The sequence below is a fragment of the Tamandua tetradactyla genome, chromosome 6, assembly GCF_023851605.1.
Source record: "Tamandua tetradactyla isolate mTamTet1 chromosome 6, mTamTet1.pri, whole genome shotgun sequence".
Taxonomy (NCBI): Eukaryota; Metazoa; Chordata; class Mammalia; order Pilosa; family Myrmecophagidae; genus Tamandua; species Tamandua tetradactyla.
Genome location: NC_135332.1, coordinates 61,152,649 through 61,179,352, shown reverse-complemented (window position 1 = coordinate 61,179,352; position 26,704 = coordinate 61,152,649). Strand labels below are relative to the sequence as shown.

Genomic DNA, 26,704 nt, shown 5'->3' with positions numbered 1-26,704 from the left:
CTGAATTGAGAGCTTCATATTAAACTTGTAGTTTTATTCAGGTTTGATTTTAACAAATGTGTAGGGGAGAGAGCCCGCAGGAAAGGGTGAAGCCCATGGAGGCAGGGCCCTCCCAGATGCCTGAGGAGGGGGCAGGTCCCCTCCCCTCTCCTCCTCTTCCCTCCCTATCTAAAGGGGTTTGGGGAGAGACATAGGCAGGGGAGGGGGCCGGTCCCCAGTCTGTAGGGGTGGTACTTAGGGTAAAGGACTATGGAGAGAGGAGACCAGAACAGGGTTAAGTAGAAGGGTACAAGGACCATTTGCTAGAATCCACAGCTTTCTGATTCCAGACTGAATAAAAAAAAACAAAAAAAAAAAAAAACAAAAGAACAAACCCAAACCTAAACCACAAGCAGTGCCCACCCACTCTCCCCCCACCAGGGCTGTAGTGCGGGAGGGGAGAGGAAGAGGGCAGCTTCACCATGGCTCGCTCCTGGCCAAGGGAGCAGGGTGAAGGGCAGGGCATCCCCGACAGATTGGGGGTGGGGAGTAGGGTAGAGGAGTAGGAAGAGAAACCAAAATAAAACGTCAAATAAATCGTGTAGGAGGAATCCAGCCAAGGGCCGGGCCAGAGCTGGGCCAGGCTGGGGGAGGGGGCCTCTGCAGGCTCCAGGATCTGCTGCCACCACTGCCACCCTAGAGACGAGAGAAACCAGGTAAGACACGACAACACCTTCAACACAGAACAGTGGGGAGAACAGGCCAGGCTGAGGGCAGAGTAAGCCTGGAACAATTATGCTGAGTACAACTCTTTGAAGGGGATAGCACGGGAAACTGTCAGACTTACCTAGGAGCCAGTTATTTTGCCATGGCCTTGATTGCAACAGCTGCCTCCTCTGTCATGGCTGACAGCACCGTGATCTGTTGGAGGCAAGAAAGCTAGTCAAGAGCTGCTCAAGTTCAGAGGAAGAAGGACAAAGAGCAAAACTGGGCACAAAGGAAAGACGTGAAGGGGACACCATACCAGGATCTCTTCTCCACAGTCGTACTTCTGCTCAATCTCCTTGCCAAGGTCTCCCTCAGGCAGACGAAGGTCCTCCCGCACCTCCCCACTGTCCTGAAGCAGCGATAGATACCCATCCTGGATGCCAATCAGCTGAGAGCAGATAGGGAAGAAAGCTGAAGGTAGGTCCAGGTAGGCTGAGAGTAAAGGTCAAACGGGTGACAGCAAAAGTGCTAATATCAAATGCTGTCTCCTTCTGCCATTTCCCTCCTCTCTCCCAGCACAAGCTCCTCTGGTCAATCATATTCCCCCCCCCGTAAACCAGCCTCCTCCCTGAGACCATCTACATACCTGGAAGTCATTCCTTTTGATGTTAGGAACATCCATATTATGAGTTGATGGACAGATATCTTCATATTTCTTCCCAGTAAAGATGTCGATACCAACCAGGTGAACCTGTATATATGGATTATATAAAAAAAGAAACCCAACCAAACTCCAGGATGAAGAAGAAAAGGGCTCAACAAGATGTGCCTGACTACTGAGGAAAGTCAGACTAGGTTTTAAGGCAAAGATTAGGGGAGTTGAAATTGAATCAATCAATTCAGGAAAGAACTGAAGAAAAAAAAATCCTGAAGCAATAAATCCACCCTTGAGAATGGGACATTTGACAGCACAAGGGAAATTACTGGTCATGCTCGCAAGAAGTTACCTTGAAATAACAAGACATTGATAGACAATATGGTAAGAGTCCTGGGAAGTGGAGAGGCTAGAAAAAGCAAAGAATTTTCTGGATAGGTATGTAAGGGCTGATAACTTGGGAAATGAGGAAGACATAAGGGAAGGAACTAAAGTAACAGGAAGGACTGAGAAGAGAGGTGAAAAAGGACAAGGGACGCTCAGGGTTAACTAATATGCAATCAGGAAGAACTGAGACAGAGCAGAGAAGGACCTAGACATCACAGATACCCCAGCATGAACGCTAAGTCAACAGAAAATGGAAGAATGGTACAAAGGGAACAAATCCACAGAGAAATCCAACAAGGAGGAACCAGGCTGCGCTTTTAAGGATTAACAGACAGGAAAACACTGAGATGATAAGAGAAGCTCTAACAAGAACATTATAGAACCAAAAAAGCATGGAAAATTCTCAAGGAACTCAAGGAGAAAGGGCAGGTAGAGTCAGTTTATTACACCATCAGCGATCCAAAGGAAAAGCTGGATTTGGAGGCTCAGAAGTATACAGGAGCAGGGAAAAGCTGCATTCTGTGTTAGGACTGAAGATACCCTGGGGAAAATAATGGAAACAAAGACACCTATGCAGATTGAAAGGAAAAGGGGCAACCAGAAACACTGAAGCCAGAAAACCAGAACAAGGAACAGCTGAACAGTCTTCAGGGGCATAAAGAGCCAAGAGAAGATGACGGAGACTGTACAAAGATGGAGAAGGGGAGGGATTACCAAACAACAGGGGCACAAAAGAGATAATGCATGGCAGAGGCTGAAAATGGGGCATGTGTACTGGTCTGAATGAGTTTAAGGGATGAGTATTTGACAAAAGGAAGGAAAAGAACTAAAAGAAGGAAGAGGGCCAGGACTGATGACACGATGCTGTCGGGAGTCTCAAAGATAATGGGGGTTTGGGGAAGGCGACATGTGGAGAAATGAAAATTCTAACCTTGGCGTGGCCATGCTTGCCAGTCTTGGAAGTAGACATCTCGACGATCTTACATGGCCGGCCTTTGAGCACCACAAAGCCATTCTTACGTAATGCTGAGCACTGCATTGGGAAGGTGGCTGAGGCCCCTGCATCTCCTGTCTCGAAGTCCAAATCATCTGCCATTTTAAGAGGCTTCAGTTCCAACTGGAGTCAAGAAGAAAACTGGAGTCAGTGAAGACAGAGGGTAACAGGACATCCAATCCACCCCACTCCTCCCTGGAAATACTGCTTCATTTTCCCCATCCCTTTCTTGCCTTACCCACCTAAAATAAGGCTGAAGTTCCTGTATTATAAACACCTACTTAGGATCAGCAATACCTAAGAATTGTGTACATGGAAGGAGGCTGTGGCTGGATTTCCGCCCCCCACCCCCACCCCAAATGAAAGCTAAAGTGGTGGCTTGGGACAGGAAGGCTCCACGGAGTTGGGAAACCAAATCTCAGGGATGGACAAAGGTCTAATTCCTGGGAGGGGAAGGGCTCAGGTCTTTTTGCCACTGAAACCACCCACCCTTCTCTCCCCACACACATAAAATAACCAGGGCTATAATTAGGTGAACAGCTATGAGCCAGCAAAAGGGCGGGACTAATATGGGGGGGCGGGGTAGGGTGGAGACAGAAGGATAAGGCCCCACCCATTTGTTACCCCCCCACACACACCCCTGTCCACACACAAGCCAGTCATTGGTACAGGAAACCACAATGCCTCTTTGGGGGATTCCCGCCTCCCCAACAGCACTTGCAAATGCAGAGGAAAGGGAGAAAGGAAAGTTCTTTCCTAAATGATTCTCCTGCCAAACACCTCGATTTGGTTCCCGAAAAGAACCCAGGCACCCAACCTCTCAAGGGCCCTCCCACTTTTCCCAGGATGCATCGGTTCTGTCCGCTTTTCAGGCTCGTCCTGTACACTCAGGGGAAAGTTGAGTGGGGGTAAATGACATTAAAATGAAAGCAAAAGGTTGGTAGTAGTGAGTAGTAGAAATTCTTAGGCTAGTAGTTAGACTCTAAAACCTATAAACTCTCAAACCAGGCATAACCGGGAAGACAGTGACAAGGTGAACAGCCTCTATGAAAGTGGGTAGCTCATCTGCCGGGGACTTTCAGCGCTGTCGACATGGGCTGAGAACTGTTGGACTCCTATCCAACTGCCCTCAGTTTCCCCACTGTTTCAACCTCCCAGCTCACAGGAGTGCCACTTACACCTAGCCGGCCACCTCACTTCACATGAGGATTGGGAAAGAAGCCTCCAGGGGCCCATGAGGTGGGGGAGCGCTAACATATGCCCGCAGCAGGCTCTCTGGGGTGCTGAGGACCCGAGCCTCAGACTCTCACTCTCCAAAATTCCAGGGTCCTTTGGGTGCCCGCGAGGCCCAGCCCTCATCGCGCTGGGGGTTTGCCGGCTCCCGCCCACCATGTGGCAGGCCAGGGTTTCCGGCGGCGGGGTCCAGGGGGAGGGGAGAGGAGGGGGGTCCCTCAGCTGCCATGTGGCCCCGGTCCACGTTCTGCCATGCGGCCTACGACCCCGAGGGCAGTCACCCAGGGGGGCACTTCCGGTGCCGCGGCCAACCCCTCCTCAAAGGCCGCGCCAAGGCTAGAGCCAAGCCGCTTCCCCTCCCCCCACCAGCCGCCAACCCCTTCAAGCCCTATCACCGAGTCGCCCCCTCCCCCACCTCACGTGGCCTCGCGACGCCCGGTTCTCAACAGCTAGGGTACCCTAGCCCCGGCGGGCCGATCCAGCCCCCGGCCCGTGCCCCGGCGTGGCCGCCCGGCGGCCTCTCCCGCGTGGCGGCCTCGCGGCTCGCCGTCCCCCGCCCTGCGTCGCTCCAACGTCACCCAGCTAACCCCAACCGCCACTCCGAGCGCCAACCGGGGCGCGCGCGCGCCTCTCCTCACCTCGCGCCGCTCCCCGACCGAACCCCATGCGGCGGTACCCGCCGCTCCCCTCTGCCCCCTCCCCGACCCCCGTGCAGTTTCATCTTTCCTTCCAGGCCCAAGCCAAGATTCCGCGCACGCGCGCCCTGCCCGCTCTCACCTCGCGCGAACGCAGTGACTCGACCCCGTCCGTTCGCCACGAGCTCAACCGCTGCCTCGGAGCCTGCTGCCGCCGCCGCCGCCGCCTCTACCGCCGCCGCCGCTGCTGCACACGGGTCTTAGTACGCAGGCGCCGACTCCCCACTGACCAACCAAGCAGCCCTATGACAGCCGCGCAAGCGTGCTAGCTAGCTCCTCCGCCCTCCACCCCCGCATTGCGCAAGCGCATAGACCCTCCCTGAGCTCCACCCTCCCTCCCACCTACCCATCCAATGACGCGCAGACGTGACTCCGCCCCTCATAAATGCTGAACGATTCCAACCGGTCAGCAATGCGCATGCGTACCCGGTTTTTTTAATCCCTTCATCCTCCTCTTCCCTCCTCCTGTTAGACCACTAGCCCTACCGGAGAGGCCTTGCGCCTGCGCCAAGAAGAAACCCTATACTCCACACCCTCCGAAGGAAACGCCTTGGATTCAAAGCGCATGCGTGCTGGGAATCCTACCCGCCCCTTCCACCTCAGACGTCGTCTGTACGCCAGACGTTGAAAAGACCACGACCCTGTATTGCTGAGCTCTTCCAACAACGCATGCGTACCAGGGAACGTCCTATCTCAGCTTTAACGGGACTTAAACGAATCACACGTTTCTGAAACTTGTACTGTGGGGTGGGCCCCTTGTCTGGAAACCAATAGCTTCCAGTTCTACACATGCGCAAGAGCTTTATCTTCGCTCCACTCTTGTTAACTCCCATCTCATCTTCACTTCTCTAAACTGTACGCCTCTACTATGCCATAGAGTTTCACCCGGAAAGATAGAGCGGCCCTTTCCCCGCCACCATCTTGTTAAAGCCTCTCGGCTCGTATTTGCCCCTGTGGCTTCGATTGAGTCTATTACATTCCTGGTTCCTAAATAGACTTACAGAACATTTCTTTTCGTTCCTAGCTGCGCTCTGCGGTCTTCAAAAGAATTGTCTACAAGCACCCTTAGAAAAGAATGGTTTTTATAGAGAAGAGTGATATGTTAGAATCCACTAGCATTCTAAATCAGAGAAGATGACCATGAACTGGAAATAAGCTGTCTCCCGGAGTTTATTTCCCTGGCCTTCGCCGTATGGAAAAAAGCTTTTATTCCTTAAACTTTGTAGTATTCCTGAACCTCCAGTTTCTAGGTTAACCAGCACTACTTTCGCGGCTACGATGTTTATTCCTTTAAGCAAGATGGACAGCAGAACTGTAGAACAAGTTAAGCGACTAAAGATCTGCGTTTGGAATCCAAAACCTTGGAATCTGGTTCTTGTATTTTGTGTGACTTTGAAAAATTCCTCCAAATCGCTCTGCCTTAGATTTCTCTCCATAAAATGAAGGTAATAATGATGTCTGACTTTCCCTGATCACTAGAATATAAGAATCCTGAAAGGTGTATGTGAACTGCAAACACTAGCTTGAATTACATTTACGTTGCAAGGTACACTATCACCCCTAACTCCTTCCATTCAATCTTCTGAAATGCCTTCCTAAAATTTATTTTTGTAAATAGCTTTCTTGGTGCATTGCAAGTCCAATTCCTACTCTTCTCAAAGATGTATTGTCCATATGACCCAGATACTCTATTCCTAGGTATATACCCAAGGGAAATGAAAACATGTCCGCAGAAAAACTTGTACACGAATGTTCATACCAGCATTATTCATAATAGCCCAAAGGTGGAAGCTACCCAAGTGTTCATCAGTAGATAAATGAATAAACAAATTGTAATATGTACATAACAATGGAATTTTACTGAGCCGTAAAAAGGAATGAAGTTCTGATTCATATGGCAAAATAGATGAATCTTGAAGACATTATGTTGAGTGAAATAAGCCAGATACAAAGAGATACTGTGTAATCTCACTTCTGTGAAATATGTAGACTATGCAAATTCACAGAGGCAGATGGTAGAGTATAGGTTACCAGGGGTTTAGGGGTAAGGGTAAGGGGATGTTATTTCTTAATAGGTGCAGAGTTTATTTGAGGTGATGAAAAATTGGGTTAATGGAGTTTAGTGATGGTAGCACAATACTGTGAATGTAATTAATACCACTGAGCTGTACACTTGAAAATAGTTAAATGAGAAATCTTGAGCTGAATATATGTTACTGCAATGAAAAGTTGTATATGTGTGTGTGTGTTTAATGGAGATGAATTGGAAGTAGGAGACCAGAGAAGAGCTTCTGACAGTTGCCCAGTGAGCCATAATGAAGGCCTAGTTCAGGAAAGTGATGGTGAAGTGGGAAGAAGATTTGAGTACCAGAAACGTTTTGGAGATCTAATTGGTGGGACTTGGTAATTAACTGAATGAAAGCAATGAGGTCAAATGGAAGGTCAGAGATGCCTTAGGTCTGTATGCCTGGGGGACATGTATTAACCAAACCATTTCTGAAAAGAAATGCATTAATGTAGGAGTTGGGAAACTCTCTCAAGATTTTGAGATTCTTGAAAAGCATGCTCTGAGTTGGATAGGACTTGCAGGTGCATGCTAGTCCCACAACAAAAGCTGGGGACTTTGTGGGAAGGTGAGATAGGACTGGAGGAAGGACCAAACCTGTTCTTTACTTGGCCCCATCTCCCTCACCTCAAAGGTGAAAGGTGAAAGGGCCCCAACTGTATCAAGAGGAATGTCTTTCCTAAAGAATACACTGGGCTCTATCTGTATTAGTTAGGTTTCTCTAGAGAAACAGAATCAACAGCAAATATTCGTAAATATAAAATTTATAAAAGTGTCTCACATAACTGTAGGAACGTAGAGTCTAAAATCTGTAGGGCAGACTGTGAAACTGAAGATTCCGATGGAGGGTCTGGACGAACTCCACAGGAGAGGCTAGCCAGTTGAAGCAGGAAGCCTTAAAAGGCTTTGAAGGATTAGATTAAGCATCACTCATTACAGAAGACATTCCCCTTGGCTGATTACAAATGCAATCAGCTGTGGATGCAGCTGACATGATCATGATTTAATTCTATGAAATATCCTTATAGCAACAGACAGGCCAGCACTTGCCCAACCAAAGACAAACAGGTACCACCACTTGGCCAAGTTGACACATGAACCTGACCATGACAGTCCACTCCTTGTTAACTTGGCAACTATACACATCACCTTAAACCATACCTAATTTCTAAATAAAAAGCAATAAAACACATTTTTTTTCTTTCACCTAACAATACTCAACTGTCCTGCATATAACCAGAAACACTATTAAATCTCTCCAGAATAGGGAGCGAGTCCTTGGGTAATATTCATTCTTAAATTTGATATCTTACAACTTAAATAGTATAACATGAATAAAACAGCATTACAGTCCTCATTTCTGTAACTGATCATGTGGTCATACCCATTCCATGTTCCCTGTACCCTCAGCGAGAATTTTAGCTGGCCATGTTCTTTGCTTGGTGGGGTGACCCAAACTTCATTCCTGAAGTTTCAGAGCCATTGGTAGTCCTGCCTGGATTTGGGTTGTTGCAGTTTTCCATTGATTTTAATCACAGGGCATGGTAGTACCAAAAGATGCCCTAGGGGATCTTCTGTATTCCAGGAAAACTCTTTACCTCCATGGTATAGTTGCAGTCCTATTTCCCCCTGATAATCAGGGTCAATCACCCCAGCCAATAATGTAATCCCCTTCTTGACTTGTTGATCCAGGGGCATGAGTAGTCCAAAGGGACCAGGTGGCAGTCTTAGATTCCAGTTTAATGGAATCGTTGTTTCTCCTGGTGGAAGCACTCCCCTTTTTGGAACCAAAACCTGTAGACCAGCAGATCTCAGGGTTGCAGGGACAGGAAGCAAAAATTTTCCTAGTGGATCACTAGGGGTAATAGTGAGTGTTACCACTCCCATTTCCACCCCTTGGTTCCTGGACCCATGGATCCTGGCTATGGGAGAAACAGCACCATACAGTGGATGCTGATTCAGAGCATACACAGCTTCTTGGAGAACATTACCCCAGTCCTTCAAAGTATTGCCACCTAGTTGGCACTGTAATTGAGTTTTCAAAAGGCAATTCCACCATTTTGTCAATCCAGCTGCTTCTGGATAATGAGGAATATGGTAGACCAGAGAATTCCATGAGCATCTGCCCATTCCCACACTTCACTTGCTGTGAAGTGTGTTCCGTGATCAGAAGCAATGCTGTGTGGGATACAATGGTGATAGATAAGGCATTCTGTAAGCCCACTATTCTAGTTTGCTAGCTGCTGGAATGCAATATACCAGAAACAGAATGGCTTTTAAAAAGTGGAATTTAATAAGTTGCTAGTTTACAGTTCTAAGGCCGAGAAAATGTCCCAATTAAAACAAATCTATAGAAATGTCCAATCAAAGGCATCCATCCAGGGAAAGGTACCTTGGTTCAAGAAGGCTGATGAAGTTCAGGGTTGCTCTCTCAAGTGAGAAGGCACATGGCAAACACAGTCACAGTTTCTCTCTCAGCTAGAAGGGCACATGGCAAGCATGGCATCATCTGCTAGCTTTTTCTCCCAGTTTCCTGCTTCATGAAGCTCCCCAGGAGGTGTTTTCCTTCTTCATCTCTAAAGGTCACTGGCTCGTGGACTCTCTGCTTCGTGGTGCTGCAGCATTCTCTGCTCTCTCCGAATCTCCCTCATTCTCCAAAATGTTTCCTCTTTTATAGGACTCCAGTAAATCAATCAAGACCCCCCCGAATGGGTGGAGACACATTGCCCCTAATCCAGCTTAACAACTACTCTTGATTGAGTCACATCTCCAGGAAGATGATCTAATTACAGTTTCAAACATACAGTACTGAATAGGGATTAGAAGAAACAGCTGCCTTTACAAAATGGAATTAGGATTAAAACATGGCTTTTCTAGGGTACATACATCCTTTCAAACCAGCACACCCACGGATGGTAGTTTTGGCAGAAACATTGCATGCAGGGGAAGCAAACCCATATCCAGAGTATGTGTCTATTCCAATTAGAACAAATCACCACCCCCTTCCATGAAGGGAGTGGTCCAAAGATATCAACCTGCCACTATGTAGCCGGCTGGTCACCTCGGGGAATGGTGCCATATCGGGGGCTGAGTGTGGGTATTACTGCTGGCAGATTGGGCACTCAGCAGTGGCTGTAGCCAGGTCAGCCTTTGTGAGTGGAAGTCCATGTTGCTGAGCCCATGCATAACCTCCATCCCTCCCACCATGACCACTTTGTTCATGAGCCCATTGGGCAATGACAGGAGTTGCTGGGGAAAGAGGCTGACTGGTGTCCACAGAATAGGTCATCTTATCCACTTGATTATTAAAATCTTCCTCTGCTGAAGTCACCCTGTGGTGTGCATTCACATGGGACACAAATATCTTCATATTTTTACCCACTCAGAAAGTTCTATCCACATGCTTCTTCCCCAGACCTCTTTGTCACCAATTTTCCAATTATGGTCTTTCCAAGTCCCTGACCATCCAGCCAAACCATTAGCAACAGCCCATGAGTCAGTATACAAACGCACCTCTGGCCAGTTCTCCTTCCAAGCAAAATGAACAGCCAGGTGTACTACTTGAAGTTCTGCCCACTGGGAGGATTTCCCCTCACCACTGTCCTTCCAGGACACCCCAGAAAGGGGTTATAGTGCTGCAGCTATCCACTTTCAGGTGGAACCTACATATCATGCTGAACCATCTGTAAACCAGGCCCTAGTTTTCTCTTTCTCAGTCAATTCACTGTGAGGAACTCCACAAGAGGCCATAACTCTAGTCTGGGAAAGAGAAGGTAATGTGGCAGGAATAGAGACCATGGGTATTTGGGCCACTTCCTCATGTAACTTACTTGTGCCTTCAGGACCTGCTCTGGCCCTACCTCGTATATACCATTTCCATTTTACGACAGAGTGCTGCTGTGCACACCCAACTTTATGGCTTGGTGGGTCAGACAATACCCAGCTCATGATAGGCAACCCAGGTCTCACGGTAACTTGGTGGCCCAAGGTTAAGCATTCAGTCTCTACTAAGGCCCAGTAGCAGGCTGTTCTAGTTTGCTAGCTGCTGGAATGCAGTATACCAGAAATGGAATGGCTTTTAAAGAGGGGAATTTAATAAGTTGCTAATTTACAGTTCTAAGGCCGAGAAAATGTCCCAATTATAACATGTCTATAGAAATGTCCAATCAAAGGCATCCAGGGAAAGATACCTTGGTTCAAGAAGGCTGATGAAATTCAAGGTTTCTCTCTCAAGTGAGAAGGCACATGGCGAACATGGTCAGGGTTCCTCTCTCCTCTGGAAGGGCACATAGCAAACATGGTATCATCTGCTAGCTTCTTCTTCTGGCTTCCTGTTTCATGGAGCTCCCCGGGAGGCATTTTCCTTCTTCCTCTCCAAAGGTCCCTGGCTGGTGGACTCTGCTTCTTGTAGCTATGTCATTCTTTTCTGCTCTCTCTGACTCTCCTCATTCCCCAAAACATTTTCTCTTTTATAGGACTCCAGAAACTTATCTAGACCCACTTGATAAGTGGGTGGGTAGAGACATGTCATCATGTAATCCAGTTTAACAACCACTTTTGATTAAATCACATCTCCAGGGAGATGATCTGATTGCAGTTTCAAACATACAGTATTGAATAGGGATTATTCTGCCTTTATGAAATGGGATTTCGTTTAAAACATGGCTTTTCTAGGGGACATACATCCTTTCAAACCAGCACACAGGCCAAAGGCTGTTTCTCAAAAGGAGAGTAGTTATCTGCAGCAGATGGTAAGGCTTTGCTCCAAAACCCTAAGGATCTTTATTGTGATTCTCCTATAGGGGCCTGCCAAAGGCTCCAAATAGCATCTCTATTTGCCACCGACACTTCCAGCACCATTGGATCTGCTGGATCATATGATCCAAGTGGCAGAGAAGCTTGTACAGCAGCCTGCACCTGTCGCAGAACCTCCTCTTATTCAGGTCCCCACTCAAAATTAGCAGCTTTTCTGGTCACTCGATAAATGGGCTGGAGTAGCACACCCAAATGAGAAATATGTTGTCGCCAAAATCCAAAGAGACCAACTAGGCGCTGTGCCTCTTTTTCATTCGTAGGAGGGGCCAGATGCAGCAACTTATCCTTCACTTTAGAAGGGATATCTTGACATGCCCCACGCCACTGGACACCTAGAAATTTCACTGAGGTGGAAGGTCCCTGTATTTTGTTGGATTTATCTCCCATCCTCTGACATGCAAATGCCTTGCCAGTAAGTCTAGAGTAGTTGCTACTTCTTGCTCACTAGGTCCAATCAACATGATATCATCAATCTAATGGACCAGTGTGATGTCTTGTGGGAGGGAGAAACGATCAAGTTCCCTGTGGACAAGATTATGACATAGTGCTGGAGAGTTGATATACCCCTGAGGTAGGACAGTGAAAGTATATTGCTGACCTTTCCAGCTGAAAGCAAATTGTTTCAGGTGGTCCTTACTAACAGCTATAGAGTAAAAAGCATTTGCCAGATCAATAGCTGCATACCAGGTACCAAGGGATGTATTGATTTGCTTAAACAATGATGCCACATCCGGAATAGCAACTGCAATTGTAGTTACCACCTGGTTGAGTTTACAACAGTCCACTGTCATCCTCCAAACCCATCTGTTTTCAGCACAGGCCAAATTGGAGAGTTGAATGGGGATGGGGTGGGAATCACCACCCCTGTATCCTTTAGGTCCTTAAGAGTGATGCTAATCTCTGCAATCCCTCCAGGAATTGGTATAGCTTCTGATTTACTATTTTGCTAGGTAGGGGCAGTTCTAGAGGCTTTCACTTGGCCTTTCCCACCATAATAGCCCTCACTGCATGAATTAGAGAGCCAATGTGGGGATTCTGCCAGTTGCTTAGTATGTCTATTCCAATTATTCATTCTGGAACTGGGGAAATAACTACAAAATGGGTCTGGGGGCCCACTGGACCCACTGTGAGACAGACCTGAGCTAAAACTCCATTGATCACCTGGCCTCCATAAGCCCCCAACTCTGACTGGTGGACCAGAGTGACGTTTAGGGTCCCCTGGAATTAATGTCACTTTTGAACCAGTGTCTAATAATCCCTGAAATATCTGATCATTTCCTTTTCCCCAAAGCACAGTTATCCAGGTAAAAGGCCATCAGTCTCCTTGGGGAAGGCTTAGAGGAAGATTAACAGTATAAATTTGTGGCAGTGTAACAGGGTGTTCTAGTTTGCTAGCTGCTGGAGTGCAATATACCAGAAATGGAATGACTTTTTTTTTTTTGACAATGTCTATCTATTTTTTATTTTGTTGCTCATGCAGGGAATGACTTTTAAAAAGGGGAATTTAATAAGTTGCTAGTTTACAGTTCTAGGGCCAAGAAAATGCCCCAATTAAAACAAGTCTATAGAAATGTCCAATCAAAGGCATCCATCCAGGGAAAGATACCTTGGTTCAAGAAGGTCGATGAAGTTCAGGGTTTCTCTCTCAAGTGAGAAGGCAGATGGTAAACACAGTCAGGGCTTCTCCCTCAGCTGGAAGGGCACATGGCAAACACAGCATCATCTGCTAGCTTTCTCTCCTGGCTTCCAGTTTCATCAAGCTCCCCGGGAGGTGTTTTCCTTCTTCATCTCCAAAGGTTGCTGGCTCGTGGACTCTTTGCTTCGTGGTGTTGCAGCATTCTCTGCTCTCTCTGAATCTCCTTCATTCTCCAAAATGTTCCCTCTTTTATAGGACTTCGGGAATTTATCAAGGCCCACCCAAATGGGTGGAGACATGTCGTCACCTAATCCAGTTTAACAACTACTCTTGATTAAATCACATCTCCAGGGAAATGCTCTGATTACAGTTTCAAACATACAGTATTGAATAGGTCCGTAAACTGTCTCAAGTCTGGAAATTGATTAAGGGGCCGTGACTCAGTGTTTTTGTAATTCAGGTTAGACTTCTGTTCATTTGACCTAGAATTCTTTTGTTTATACAGTTCAAACAAGAATTTAGTAGACTGCCCATCTATTGTACTTCTAGGTACCCTATGATTTACTAGCCAACACCACAAATCTCTGTGAGTCAGATTATTTTGATGCCTCCTTTGAGTTTGTTGTCTATTATAATACCCACGTCTACCCTGTCTTTGGTGATTAAGTGCTGCCACCTGGCTTCTGCCAACTTGGGATCCTGTCATCCCCATTGTGTTTAAGGATTCCATCTCAGTGACAGCAGTTCCTACAGTAATATCTGACCTACAGAGAAGTGCAACCACAGAGCTCTTGAGGGATGATGGTGCTAGTCTCACAAATTTATTTCTCACTGTTCTGGTAAAAGGTGCATCCTCTGGACATTCCTGGGGTTTAAGAGCAGGCTTTGCATGATAAATCCACTTTAACATTCCAATCTCTCTAAGCCTCTGGATCCCCTCATCTACATTATACCAGGGCATTTTTTTCTGGCATTTCAACCTCAGGTAATGTCGGCCACCTTTTGATCCATGTTTCAACCAACCATCCAAACAAACTGTTAACGCATTTTCTAACCCCTCAAGCTATAACACTGAATGCAGAATCTCTGCTTAGTGGGCCCGTATCAATACATTCAGCCTGATCCAGCCTTCTAATCCTCCCACCATTATCCCACACCCTTAAAATCCATTGCCACATATATTCCCCTGATTTCTGCCTATATAAATTGAAAAACTCACGGGCAGGCCACGGTGGCTCAGCAGGCAAGAATGCTTGCCTCCCACGCCAGAGGACCCGGGTTCGATTCCTGGTGCCTACCCATGTTAAAAAAAAAAAACTCACATAGTTCTTTTGGAGTATAACATACCTCCTCATGTGTGATACTTTGTACCTCACCTTGAGGGGCCTGTTGGGACTTTAGTCTAGTTATAGGTCTGGAAGAAATGAGGGGTGGTGGGAGTGGGTCATGAAAAGAATTAGAAGTATTTTCCAAGCCATTTGCTTCAGGGCATTCATTTGCAGTTTCATCTGGTGAAAACAGGATTAATCACTCCAGGGCTAATCCCTTCAGGTGGATGTTGGGTGGTCAGCTCCTCAGGGCAGGGTGGAGGTGGGGCGCCTAAGTCCTCAGGGCAGACTATTACAGGTTATCTAGAGAAGTCTCAGCATGACCTAGGGTTTCAACCTCACCCCCAACATCATTATCAATCCATACGTCACCATTCCATTTTTTAGGGTCCCACACCTTTCCAATCAATGAACTCACTTTAACGGCAGACACCATGCAAAAAGATTGAGATTTCAGTTTACGTTGTAAAGTTGCTAATCTAACAATAAGATTCTGAGTTTGATTTTCAGAGATCTCAAGTCTACAGCTACAGGAAATAAGATTTTCCTTCAAGACACTCATAGAAACTTCTACATCTGTTAGATGGCGCTTAAGCTCCTTGTTTGAAGACTTAAGCCCATCCCTTTGACTCATTAACGTATCCAGTGTATCTAACAACAACCAGCCAACATCTCTATACCTCCTATTTCCACAAAACTCTGTAAAGGTGTCAAAAACATTATCCCCCATAGCCTGGCTTCATACAAGCGAAGTATTAGAAGAATCGAATGGTGATATTTTGACTATCTCTTTTGCCAACTACTCCAAGGATTGACACGGTCATTCTGATTATGGAAATCAGAGCCCTTGGTGTCTATGAGTCCAGTCAGAATAGAAAACCATTCATAAAAACCCATTTTTAAGAATCTGTTTCTTAAGAACCACTCCTGGTACCAAGTTGTATTAGTTAGGATTCTCTAGAGAAACACAATCAACAAGAAATATTCATAAATATAAAATTTATGAAAGTGTCTCACGTAACCATGGGAACATAGAGTCCACAATCTGTAGGCCAGGTTGTGAAGCTGACGATTGTAATGGAGGATCTGGATGAACTCCACAGGAGAGGCTCACTGGCTACAGCAGAAAGAAAACCTGTCTCTCCTGAATCCTCCTTAAATGGCTTCCAGGGATTAGATTAAGCAGCACTCATTGCAGAAGACAATCCCCTTGGCTGATTACAAATGTAATCAGCTGTGGATGCAGTGGACATGATCATGATTCAATCCTATGAAATGTCCTCATTGCAACAGACAGGCCAGCACTTGTCCAACCAGACAAACAGGTACCACCACTTGGTCAAGTTGACACATGATCCTGACCATGACACTATCTAAAACTCTATAAAAGTTTTACTTATTAGTTTATTTTTTCAAATAAGCTATGAAACAGTCTCTCTAAGAACACCAATCAGCTTCATTCCTCTACCCCATAATGTTGACAACCTTTCGCAGCATGAAGAAGTTACGATGGTCATTGCCCAAATACATCTGAAGATTGAGAGAATGATCAAATAAGAGGGAGGAGTTGCAACTGAGAAGTTAGGAATCAACAAATGATTATGACTACTGATTCATTATATAGATATTTCTTTTTAGAATCTAGTGTATTAGAATAGCCAGATGCAAATACCTGAAGTTGTTGAACTGTAATCCAGTAGCCTTGATCTTTTAAAAAAAATTTTTTTATTAATTTTTAAATTAAAAATTTTTTTATTAATTTTTAAATAAAAAATATATGACAAGAAAGAAACACAAACATTCTTAACATATCATTCTGTTCTACATATATAATCAGTAATTCACAATATCATCACATAGTTGCATATTCATCATGATCATTTCTTAGAACATTTGCATCAATTCAGAAAAAGGAATAAAGACAACAGAAAAAGAAATAAAATGAAAACAGAAGAAAAAAAATTATACATACCATACCCCTTTCCCCTCCTTTTCATTGATCACTAGCATTTCAAACTAAAGTTATTTTAACATTTGTTCCCCCTATTATTTATTTTTGTTCCATATGTTCTATTCGTCTGTTGACAAGGTAGATAAAAGGAGCATCAGACACAAGGTTTTCACAATCACACAGTCACATTGTGAAAGCTATATCATTATTCAGTCATCATCAAGAAACATGGCTACTGGAACACAGCTCTACATTTTCAGTCAGTTCCCTCCAGCCTCTCCATTACATCTTCAATAACAAGAGGATATCTACTTAATGTGTACGAATAACCTCCAGGATAACCTCTCCACTCTGTTTGGAATCTCTCAGCCATTGACACTTTGTCTCATTTCACTCTTCCCCCTTTTGGTCCAGAAGGTTTTCTCAATCCCTTGATGCTGTGTCTCAGGTCATTCTAGGGGTTTTTCTTAATCCCTTGATGCTAAGTCTCAGCTCATTCTAGGATTTCTGTCCCACATTGCCAGGAAGGTCCACACTCCTGGGAGTCATGTCCCACGTAGACAGGGGGAGGGTGGTAAATTTGCTTGTTGTGTTGGCTGGAGAGAGAGGCCATATCTGAGCAACAAAAGAGGTTTTCTTGGGGGTGAGTCTTAGGCCTAATTTTAAGTAAGTAGCCTTGATCTTTGATAATTGTATAACTATATAGCCATGTGACCATGTGAAAAACCTTGTGACTATGTGATTGTAAAAATGTTGTTACTGATACCCCCGTTATTCAATGTATGGGTAGATGAGTAATAAAATAAAGAAATATAAAAACAGAGGAAAGTTTTTACACTATTGTAAAGATTCTGGCTTGAAGTAATGGGAAAGTTGTGGTAATGGATAGTTGTGATGGCAGCACAGCATTGTGATTATAAACTCTACTGAATTGTATAATTCAAAGTGGTAAAAATGGGAAATGTTATGTTGCATATATGACCAGGGTAATTTTTTAAAGATTCTTTCCATTTTTTATTATAAAAATACAAGTCCACTGTAGAAAAATTGTTTATATAGAAAATAATTATTAAAAATTAACCACAGACTCAACACCCAGAGGCAACTGCTATAAATGTTTTACCATATTTTTTTTCCACTTTTCTCTATGCCTTTAAAAAAAACATATTTTGCATTGTATGGGAGGGTAAATTAAGTTAGCTGCTGGAAGAAATTTCTAGGTATAAAGAAAACAGACAAGGGGTGGGGGAGTGGGGGTGGGGTGGGGAGTTCTTTATGGTACAAATATTTCACAGTGAGAATTTGTCTTTATCAGAGGGGCCTGAGCAGAGATTACTCTTCTTTTCTCCCTCAAGGGCTTGTATAAAAGTCAAACACTCTGAATGAACCTTCAGAATGGGCAAACAGGGAACCCGTTTTCGGGAGGAGGGGGTATGGTGGTCCTGGACTTGCTCTCTCAGCACCTAGCTACTAAGCTTATAGCAGAAACCTTGTCTGCATCCACTGACTCATTCATTCATTCAACTAATATTTACTGAGATTTTTCTAAGCGCCAGCAACTTAGGATACAGCGTGGTAAGTTTAGCAAGCACAATCCCTGCCCACAGGTGGGAGGAGGAGATAAACAGATAATAAATATAATAATAATACATAATGTTGGTCTGTGATGAGGGGCTCCTGGTTGTATGTCCTGGGTAGCATTGTATCTAGCATCAGTGATGGGTGAAAAAAAAATGGTCATTGGTATGAGAGTGGCTGTGGGCTGGAGAAAAACCCTACCCAAAAGTCTCCCCACCCCCAGTTCCCAATGGCCCTGCTTAACTTAGTTCTATCCCTTACTGAGGGAAGAGCTGGATGCTAGACAGGGAAGTCAGAAAGCTTCTTAGAAACTGGACCAAGTGAATGGGGAATAGGGCTGGGAAACACTATGGACCCAGCTTCTAGGGGGAGGAGCCTCACTGAGCCAATCAAGTGACTATGGAGTGTTCACTGTGCTCATTTGCTCATTCAATCAGTCTCCAAGTGGTAACTGAGGCTTGCCAGGTGGCATGCCCTGGGGCTAGGGAGGACATTAAGAGGTAGGGAGGCAACTACAGGGTAGAGTAATAAGGCCACTGAGGGGGGCACCAAGATGGGTACCGACCCAGGCTGGAAGCCTGGAAGATCTTCTGTCAAGGGAGACCAGAGGACTAGCCTTTATCAGGGTGAAAGAGAGCTGGTCATTCTGTGGAGGAAGGCTAAAGAAATATTAGTTGGATATCTATCTTTCTTGGCTTGTCTAAACCCATGAAAAGAATATCTTAGATATACTTAGAAAACTATTGCTTTTTCCTTTTTTGCTTTGTATATATGTTATACAATAAAAAAGTTTAAATATATATATATATATCAGGTATAAAAGAGGAGGCAAGAGGCAGATGAAATCTGTATCCAGAGAGGAAAGATCTAAAGGTCTAGGCAGGTTGAGGTCTCAACGACAGGGCCGCATTGAGGACCTGGCTGCATTCCTCCCCAGCCGCAGCCCAAGTCCTGGACCCAGGCATCTGCACACAACCACTCAGTCACTCCTCACTCCATTCCTGTCTGCTCTGTCTTCACCTGGTTAGTACTCCTGTGTGCCTTTCAGAACTGGGATGTGGCTTCACCGTCCTCTGGACCCCCTCCCTGACATCCCTGCTGACTTGGATGGCATTCCCTCTGCCTTACAGTCCCCATGCTCACCTCTACTCAGCACTTGCACTACAGACCCATTTGTCGGTCTCCCCTACCTGGCCAGGAGCTCCTTGAGTGCAGGATCTTTGCATCCCCAGCACCCACCACAGAGCCTGACATATGGTTGGCCCTGAATGTTTACAGAATGAACGGATGGGAGGGCAATCCTAGCAGCAGAAACTGCCAGATGCTTGGAGGGAATCAAGAAGGAACTGCGTTATAGACTGTAAGATGTGAATTTGAAGTTAGCTGTTAAAGAATATTCTCAGGCATGCTTCAGGGGCCACCTTGTCCTGAACAGCCAGACCAAAAGCCTGAGACCTCATGCCCTTCCTCCTGTGCTATCCTCCTCTCTTCTTAATGATGCTTGGTCCAGTCTAGATAACCTGATTCTCCTTGGTATTGGTGCTTTCAATTTGCCTTTTGAAGTAAAAAGGAGTGTACAGTGCAGAAATCAGTGGAACTCATCAAATCCTAGTCCCCTAGTAGGGGGATGAACAAGAAAGAGGATTCCCCCTGCATGAGGCCCAAGTCTCTTGGCTATTTAGAGAGGAGGGACTCGTACCTCCGGGCAGTCCCAAAGGGAGAAGTCTGCCAAGTCAAGTATGCATGTGACAGAGCAGTCCATCTTAGAGGGCACTGGGCTCCTCCAATTGAGCTGGCAATGCTGGAGTTGATCTGAGAGTCCCCAAAAACCTGCCTGTCCAGAAAGACCTCCTCCCTTCCTTACATTGCAGTTCCCTGGAATGATTCAGTTCAACCAAGAAGAACCAAGCAAAGGGCTTTAATAGTCATTCAGGAGCCACTCAATTTAGGGCAAATTTTGGCCTGGATTCTAGGCTGCCTGAATTAGGCTTCAACCTGTATATCCCAGCCATTTTCCTCCATAGGTCCCCTGCAGATCTCCTCTCCTTCCCAAATACATTAATGCCCTCTCTTTTATTTAGCCACTTAGCCTCACTGAGACTTAGTTTACTCATCTTTGAGAATAGAGAAAGACCAACACTTACTTCTTAGGGAGCTCACCCAATCCTAGCGCTCTAAATACCATTTGTAAAAGTCATATACTTGAAAGAAGTAAAAATAGGAATGTTGTGCTATATATGTCACCACAATAAACATTATAAATGTATACATGCATAACACCTGCATACAGACCATCAGTGCTTATGCCTCCACACATCTAACTCCGGCTCTGACTTTTCCCCTGAGCTGCAGACTCACACATCCAACTGCCTGCTTAAGTTCTTCACTTGGATGTTTCAAACAAGCCCCTAAACAAGCTCCTGATTTTGTCCTTCCTCTAGGGTTTCTCACTGAAATAAAAGCACCGTCATCCACCCAAGTTTGTTTGAGCGAAAAACCTAGGTTCCTTAATTTCTTCTTCCTCACCTCCATATCCTGTCCACCATCCTGTTTCCAAAAAAACTACTTCAAATTGGTCTGCTTCTCTCCAGGTTCACTACCACCACATGAATCCAAGCTCCCATTACCTCTGCCTCATTCCACTTTCTTCTTTACTCGAAGTCAAGTGACTGTTTTAAAAATGTAAATCAGGCCATATCACTTACTCTCCTTTTTAAAACCCTTCGAAGACTTCCCATCACTCTTGGAATAAAATCCAGACTCCCAGGTTGTGATTGATTTGACCCTGCCTAACTCAGTAATCTCATCTTCCTTTACACTCCTCTCTAGATGCCCACCACACTAAATTTTCCCTCCAATAGGTCAAACTCTTCTGTGCCTTAGGATCTCTGCCCTAGCCGTTTCATGTGCCTGGAATTCTCTTCCTTCATCGCTTTATTTGGTTGCCTTCTTCTCATCGTTCCTCTCGCAGTATAAATAGATGGACTTCTTAGGAGAGTCTTCCTGACAACCTAATTGTAAATCACCCCCCACCCAACCCCCTACTTCTCTACCGCATCAATCCATGCATTCCCTTCATGGCTGTTATTACATCTCCAATTATCTTGTGTATCTGCTTACTTATTTCACTTCCTCCTTTACTAGAATGTCAGTTGTGAGTGTAGGGATCTTGTTTGGGTATCTTTTCTACTCCTGTATCCCCAGCACCTTTTATAGCATCTAGCACACACAGCGTGCTCAAGAAATGTTCGTTGAATAAACAAATATGCATATGTTATTGTAAATTACTTGAAATATTTTTGGAAAAAGACTCACAGCACTACAACATTTTATATAAGTACCAAGCACTGTGAGTATCATCTCAGCTACTTGTGCCTGGCCTCCCTCGGCAGAGAAGCAGGGGAAAGTACCCAATAAATATCGCTGAAAGGAAATCACTGGAACTTTGAAAACACAAGATTTAGTATGATGAAAGTTGAGATTTAAAGAGATGGTTGTATAGCAGTGCGGTCTATTGGAACTTCCTGCCCTGACAAAAATGTTCTTTAACTGTGATAATACGTATCCACCAGGCACGCGTGGCTGTTGAGGCCTTGATATGTGTTATGATTGAGGAATTGAATTTAATTGAACGTTAATTAAATGTAAATAGCCATATATGTAGCTAGTGGATAGTGCAGACCAGCGTCAGGGAGGCCAGTCAGGAGGGAGTGCTTGGGGTGTGGCTGGGTAGAGTGGCAAAGGGAAAAGAGAAGTCTGGATCTTGAACTTTTAAAGCTAAGAGATATGGATTTTACCTATGAATCTTCAGTGGGAAGACACTGAGGGGTTTTCAGCACAAGAGAGCATTTCATTCCTTTATCCATCTATTCACTCATACATTTTCGTAACTAATCAATTTTTTTCCTTTGTTAACCCATTATCCCATTTCTATTGCTATTATGATATTATGATATATTTTTATTTCATATATTCTGATAAGATATGATTCATTGCTTGGGGGAATGGGTCTTGTAACGTAAATGGTATGGTTGTATATATCTCACCATGTTTCTTACCGTTTTTCTCTAGGCAGTATGCTTTTAAGATCCATTCATGTCGCTATAAGTCATCTAACCTATTGTGTCTAATTGCTGTATAATACTCCATGGTGTTCACCTACCACATTTTAGCGATAATGGTCAGTGATGGATGCCCAGGTTGCCTCCAATTTCCCACCTTCACTTTCTCATGCATGTCTCCTTCTGGACCTGTAAAAGAATCTCTTTGGGTCACATGCTCAGAAGATAAACTGCTGGTTCATAGGAAATGCATATATTTAATGCACTTGAGTATTATCAGAAAAAAGTGTGTTTTGGAAAGATCTTTCTAGTGGCCTTCATTGATTCAGACAAATATTTACTGATCATCTACCAGGTGCCAGGCATGGTTTTAGATGCTGGGAGTACAGCAGTGAACAAGACAGGCAAGATCCCAGGCTTACAGATAAGGAGCTCTTAAAGAAATGAACAAGAAAATATCAAGTATTGATAAATACTATAGAAAAACAAAGCAGGGCACTAGGACTGAATGACTGGGGGAACTCTTTGCTTTTGGGTACCTGTTGGAAAATGTATTGGCAGAGGTGGGGGTCAGTTCTGGAAGCAGGGTGATGAGGCACACAGGAGGCTACTACAGTGTTGGAGTGAGAGACGCTGGTGGTGTGAACTGGATGGGGACAGTGGGATGGGAAGAAATACATGGAGGGGAGGATGTATAACTGAAAGGACCAAGAGACAGTCATGCACAAGAGAGGGAGGTGTCAAGGGAGATTTAAGATCTCTGCACCCAGAGATGATTTTACCCTTTACCAAGGTAGGGGGCCCTGGAGATGTTAGGTTGGCAGTTGGCCACCACAGGTCTGGAGCACAGGAGTGTGGTCTGGGCAAGGACCGTAGATTTGGGAGTTATCTGTGTCTGGGTTTGCATCTGAAGCAGGAGGAGTAGATGGGCTCCCTAAGGGAGAAGTTGTAGAGTCAGAAGAAGGGAGGGCTGAGAAAAGATCCTACAGACCCTAACTTTTAGGAAGAGGCAAGCAAAAGGTCAAGGAGCCCAGGAAGAAGTCCGAGAAGGAAATGGTCTCCATTCACATCTGCCACATACATAGAGGGGAAGGAACAGAAGCACAAACATGCCAGCTTCTTTTCTGAAGCCAGGGCCCTGGGAAGAAGCAGAGGCTGGGTAATGGCAGACAGTCTTTTAAGAAATATAGTTTGGAAGGAAAAGCCAAACACATAGAAAGATCGAGAGGGGACATGGGGCAGGAGATTGTTGAGGAAGGTAGAAAAGTATAGTCCCAGCACAGTGGAAGGAGGCTGGTGACTTAGAAGATGGGCTCTGGAGTCAGGCTGATCTGTTTGAATCCCAGCTTGGCTCGTTCTCACTTGGCTTGTGACTTTACAGCAGTTACTTAACTCTTCCATACTTCAGTTTTCTTATCTGTAAAATGGGGATGGTTTCCATCTCCCAGGGTTGCAGTAGGAACTAAATAACCTGATATATCTAAAGTGCATAGTAAGTGTTCAATAATGTCAACTGTTACTGCTACTATTATTAGGGAAAAAACGAGATGAGGGGGAGGTTTCAAGAACAAGGTGGTAAGCCATGCTATCAGATGCATCAAAGAGGACAAGAAGATGAGCAGGTCATGGATTTGGAAGAGTGCTAGCAGAGCTTGCAAAGAGGCAAGGACAGAGGTGAGAGCAGTGAAGGAATGAATGGGAGAGGAGAGGATAAAGGCCGTTAATTATTTATTAATCTCATCTCAGTTTGAAACCACCAGTCTTCCCCTCTGCTGTGCTAAGCCTGGGCATCCAGAGAAGACTGTTCTACTAGTAAGGACAGGGCACTGCATGAGTTAGGTTTCCAAAGGGTGATTGTGGGAAAGTGGCAAGGTATAACCCAGCAAGGAGTGGGGAGTGGGAAGGGAGGAGAAAGAGGAGCTCAGTTGTGTACTTGAAGTTGCAGAAGCTTGGAGAGCAAGTGGCAGGAAAGTATCTGGCTCAGAGTCTGGTGGAGCATGGGAAGGATACAGCACTGAGGACAAAGTGGAGGAAAAGGAGCCATAAGAAGAGGTGGGAGGACATGGCGAAGGGTTAGGTGATGGAAGCTGCTGCAGGGACACTTCACTTAGCAGAGTAGAAAGAGGACCAAGAACCATCTGCTGAATGTTTCAGTTAGGAAAGGATGGGGGACCACAGCTGAGGCCTTTTCAACAGTGGGGGCAGAGACCAGATTTGGTGTTTTGGTAGGATGTGAAAGAAAGAAGAGCAAGTTGAGACAGTAAAGGAAGTTTGGTGTTAAATTGATGGCGATGTATAGGGCAATAATTAAGGAAGCCAGTAATTTTTTTCTCTTTTTTAAAATAATGAACAAGACAGGCAGGAAGGACTTCAGCTGGGCAGGAACAAATGGAAAAGGAGTGACAGCAAATGGAGGAAAACTTTCCATTAAAATACCTGGGGCCCTTGTATAATACCTAAAATACATATTGAAATAATCAGAAAATTACATGCACAAGCCCTTCAATGGAACAAGGCAGTTAACTGCACCTCTCTGTGGCATCTGCTAATTCTTATCCATGGTGGGGAGAGGATGAACTTGTTTGATATGGTGCTGTTTCAAGCCTCCCTGACACCTGCCTGGAATCTTTCCCTCACCGGTGGTCTCCTGACATATTCTTAATGTTGCTGCAAAAAGGGCTCACCCCCTGCTTCCTATGAGCTGGGTCTCATCTCACCTTCTAACCTTAGTCAGTCCACTCCTGAGCTCTCTCTGTACGTGCCGGGATTCTTTTGCCGCCGGTGTCTCACTGTGAGGTCTCTTACTGCCTTGCCCTAGCCTGTGAACCTCTGGGCGGGGCCTGGGTCTCCAGCTGCTACTATTCCTTGAGCTTAAACAGGGCCTGGCTCAGGCAAACATGTCTGTGACAATGTGAGGGAAGGTGGTCATTCATCTCTTTTTCCTTCACGGCCTCGTCTGTAATTTAGATGTTTTCTTATCTTTTTGACTTTTGGTCTACTGTGGGTGCCTAAAACCCTGGGAAACAGAACCCTCAACTTCTAAATAGCGGGAGGAGGGAGAATGAGGAGACTGGACCCGGGAGCGGCCGGCAGAGGGCGCGCCGGGACCGGGAGAGGCGTTGGCGGGCCGGGCGGGGATGGGGCCTGGGCCTGGCGGCCTGAGGACACCAGGACAGGTGAAGCGCACGTGGGCCAGTGGCGCGTGGTGATCCTGTGTGCTGCCCCGGGCCGCACTGTCCAGCTAAAAATACGCGCTACTCGGCACCGCCGCCCGGGCTGCGTTCTCCCCGGGCCGGGGGAGGCGTCATCCGGAGCTGTGTTATTTTGGGAGAGAGATTGTGCCTTTCGGGTCGGACCTCTCAGGCTCCCTAGAGACCTGGGCAAGCATCGCTCTGGGCCCCAGTCTTCTCGTCTGTAGGATGGGGACCATTGGATTATTCAATAAATATTGTGCGCCTCCGTTGTTCCAGGCGTCAGGCATAATTTACAGTTCTTACGGCTGCGGAGTTTACAGTCTAGGGGGTAAGCAATGGTGAGCAAATGAGCAGGATAACTTCAGGTGCTCAGAAATGCCCTAAGAAAAAAGGATGATGTGACGGTGGAGTGATAAGAAAGTTGGTACCTCAGGAGAAGAGAGCCACCCTACGAGACGCGGAGGATGCCTTCGAGGCAGTGCAAACTGCTTGTGCAAAGGTCTGCAGGTGGACCTGGCCAGTTGGAGGAAACAAAAAAGTCGGAGGGAGCAAGCAGAGGGCGAGGGCGGGGTACGGGGCAGAGGGGAGCAGCCTGGCTGGGGGCCCAGAAACTCACCCATGATGGGAGAAATCAAAACAGTAGTGGGCTGAGGGGAGGCTGTGTTGTCTGGAAGGGGCTCTAGGGAACGTCTCAGGGGCGATGGAAAAATCCATTAGCGTGTTAGTTACCTGGATGGGCACACTTATCAGAACTCAGCGAATCTTACTCTGGAGATCTGCTCATTTCACTATATGTAAATTTTACCTCAACAAAATAAAAGTGAAGGATCTGGTTTCTTTGGCTGCACTTTGCAGCTTGTACGGTGGCCGGATGCCGCAGCCCCGGGCGGTGCGGGGGCGTCCTCTTGTAAGAGGGCACCCAGGGTGGTCGGGGGCTGAGAGACAGCCCCAACACCAGAGAGTGCGCGGGGAAGGTCGGCCTGGAGAGCGGAAGTCAAGTCCACACTCGCGGTACCGCTCAAAGCCGGAACTGAGGCGGCTAGCTCCCCCCGCCCACCAGGGTCGTCATGGGCAACGGTGGACCTGGGCCCCGCGCCCCGCCCTTCGCTCAGAAGCCAGGTGGCGGTTGGGGCGCGACGAACCCGTTTGATTTCCCGCGGCCGGTGGAAAGGGGCGGGGGGGAGGGGGAAAGGGCCGTCGGCCAATGAGTTAGGCGAGCAGAGGTCACGTGGAGGCCTCGGGGCGGAGCCCAGGTGTACTTACGGCGCAGCGGGCGGGGTCCTCCGCCTGGGTGCGAAGTCCGGGAGGCGGGGCGGGCGTGCGGGCCGGGGGCGCTGCTTGGCTGGGATTGGCCTGTGGCCGGGAGGCGGGGCCTGCGCGCGCCGCGACAGCGAGCTGCGATTGGCCTCAGCTCAGGGTCCGCTG

At 46.2% G+C, this 26,704-nt stretch overlaps 1 protein-coding gene across 6 annotated transcripts; it reads right to left on the bottom strand.

Moving 5' to 3' along the window:
• Window positions 1-13: 13 nt before the first annotated feature.
• On the bottom strand, window positions 14-26,566 carry EIF5A (eukaryotic translation initiation factor 5A). 6 transcript variants are annotated; one of them, XM_077165773.1, is made up of 7 exons: window positions 26,543-26,566; window positions 22,187-22,274; window positions 2,661-2,846; window positions 1,334-1,438; window positions 1,004-1,135; window positions 827-900; window positions 14-675 (listed from the first exon to the last, which is right to left on the bottom strand). In XM_077165773.1, exons 3-6 carry the CDS (start codon window positions 2,823-2,825, stop codon window positions 838-840), a joined length of 465 nt encoding a protein of 154 aa, XP_077021888.1. In that variant the 5' UTR covers window positions 2,826-2,846; window positions 22,187-22,274; window positions 26,543-26,566; the 3' UTR covers window positions 14-675; window positions 827-837. The 6 variants fall into 6 exon arrangements, with proteins under 6 accessions (XP_077021888.1, XP_077021890.1, XP_077021889.1 ...); XM_077165775.1 differs by lacking the exon at window positions 26,543-26,566 and adding an exon at window positions 26,085-26,280; XM_077165774.1 differs by lacking the exon at window positions 26,543-26,566 and adding an exon at window positions 24,803-25,038.
• Window positions 26,567-26,704: the final 138 nt, after the last annotated feature.

Bases quoted from the DNA above. Each gene is read 5' to 3' on its own strand.
- EIF5A (XM_077165773.1), bottom strand. From the start codon at position 2,825: ATGGCAGATGATTTGGACTTCGAGACAGGAGATGCAGGGGCCTCAGCC. The intron at 1,439-2,660 runs GTTAGAATTTTC...CCATATATACAG, and splicing joins GCAAGCATGGCCACGCCAAG to GTTCACCTGGTTGGTATCGA. The intron at 901-1,003 runs GTATGGTGTCCC...TGCCTCCAACAG, and splicing joins ACTGTGGAGAAGAGATCCTG to ATCACGGTGCTGTCAGCCAT.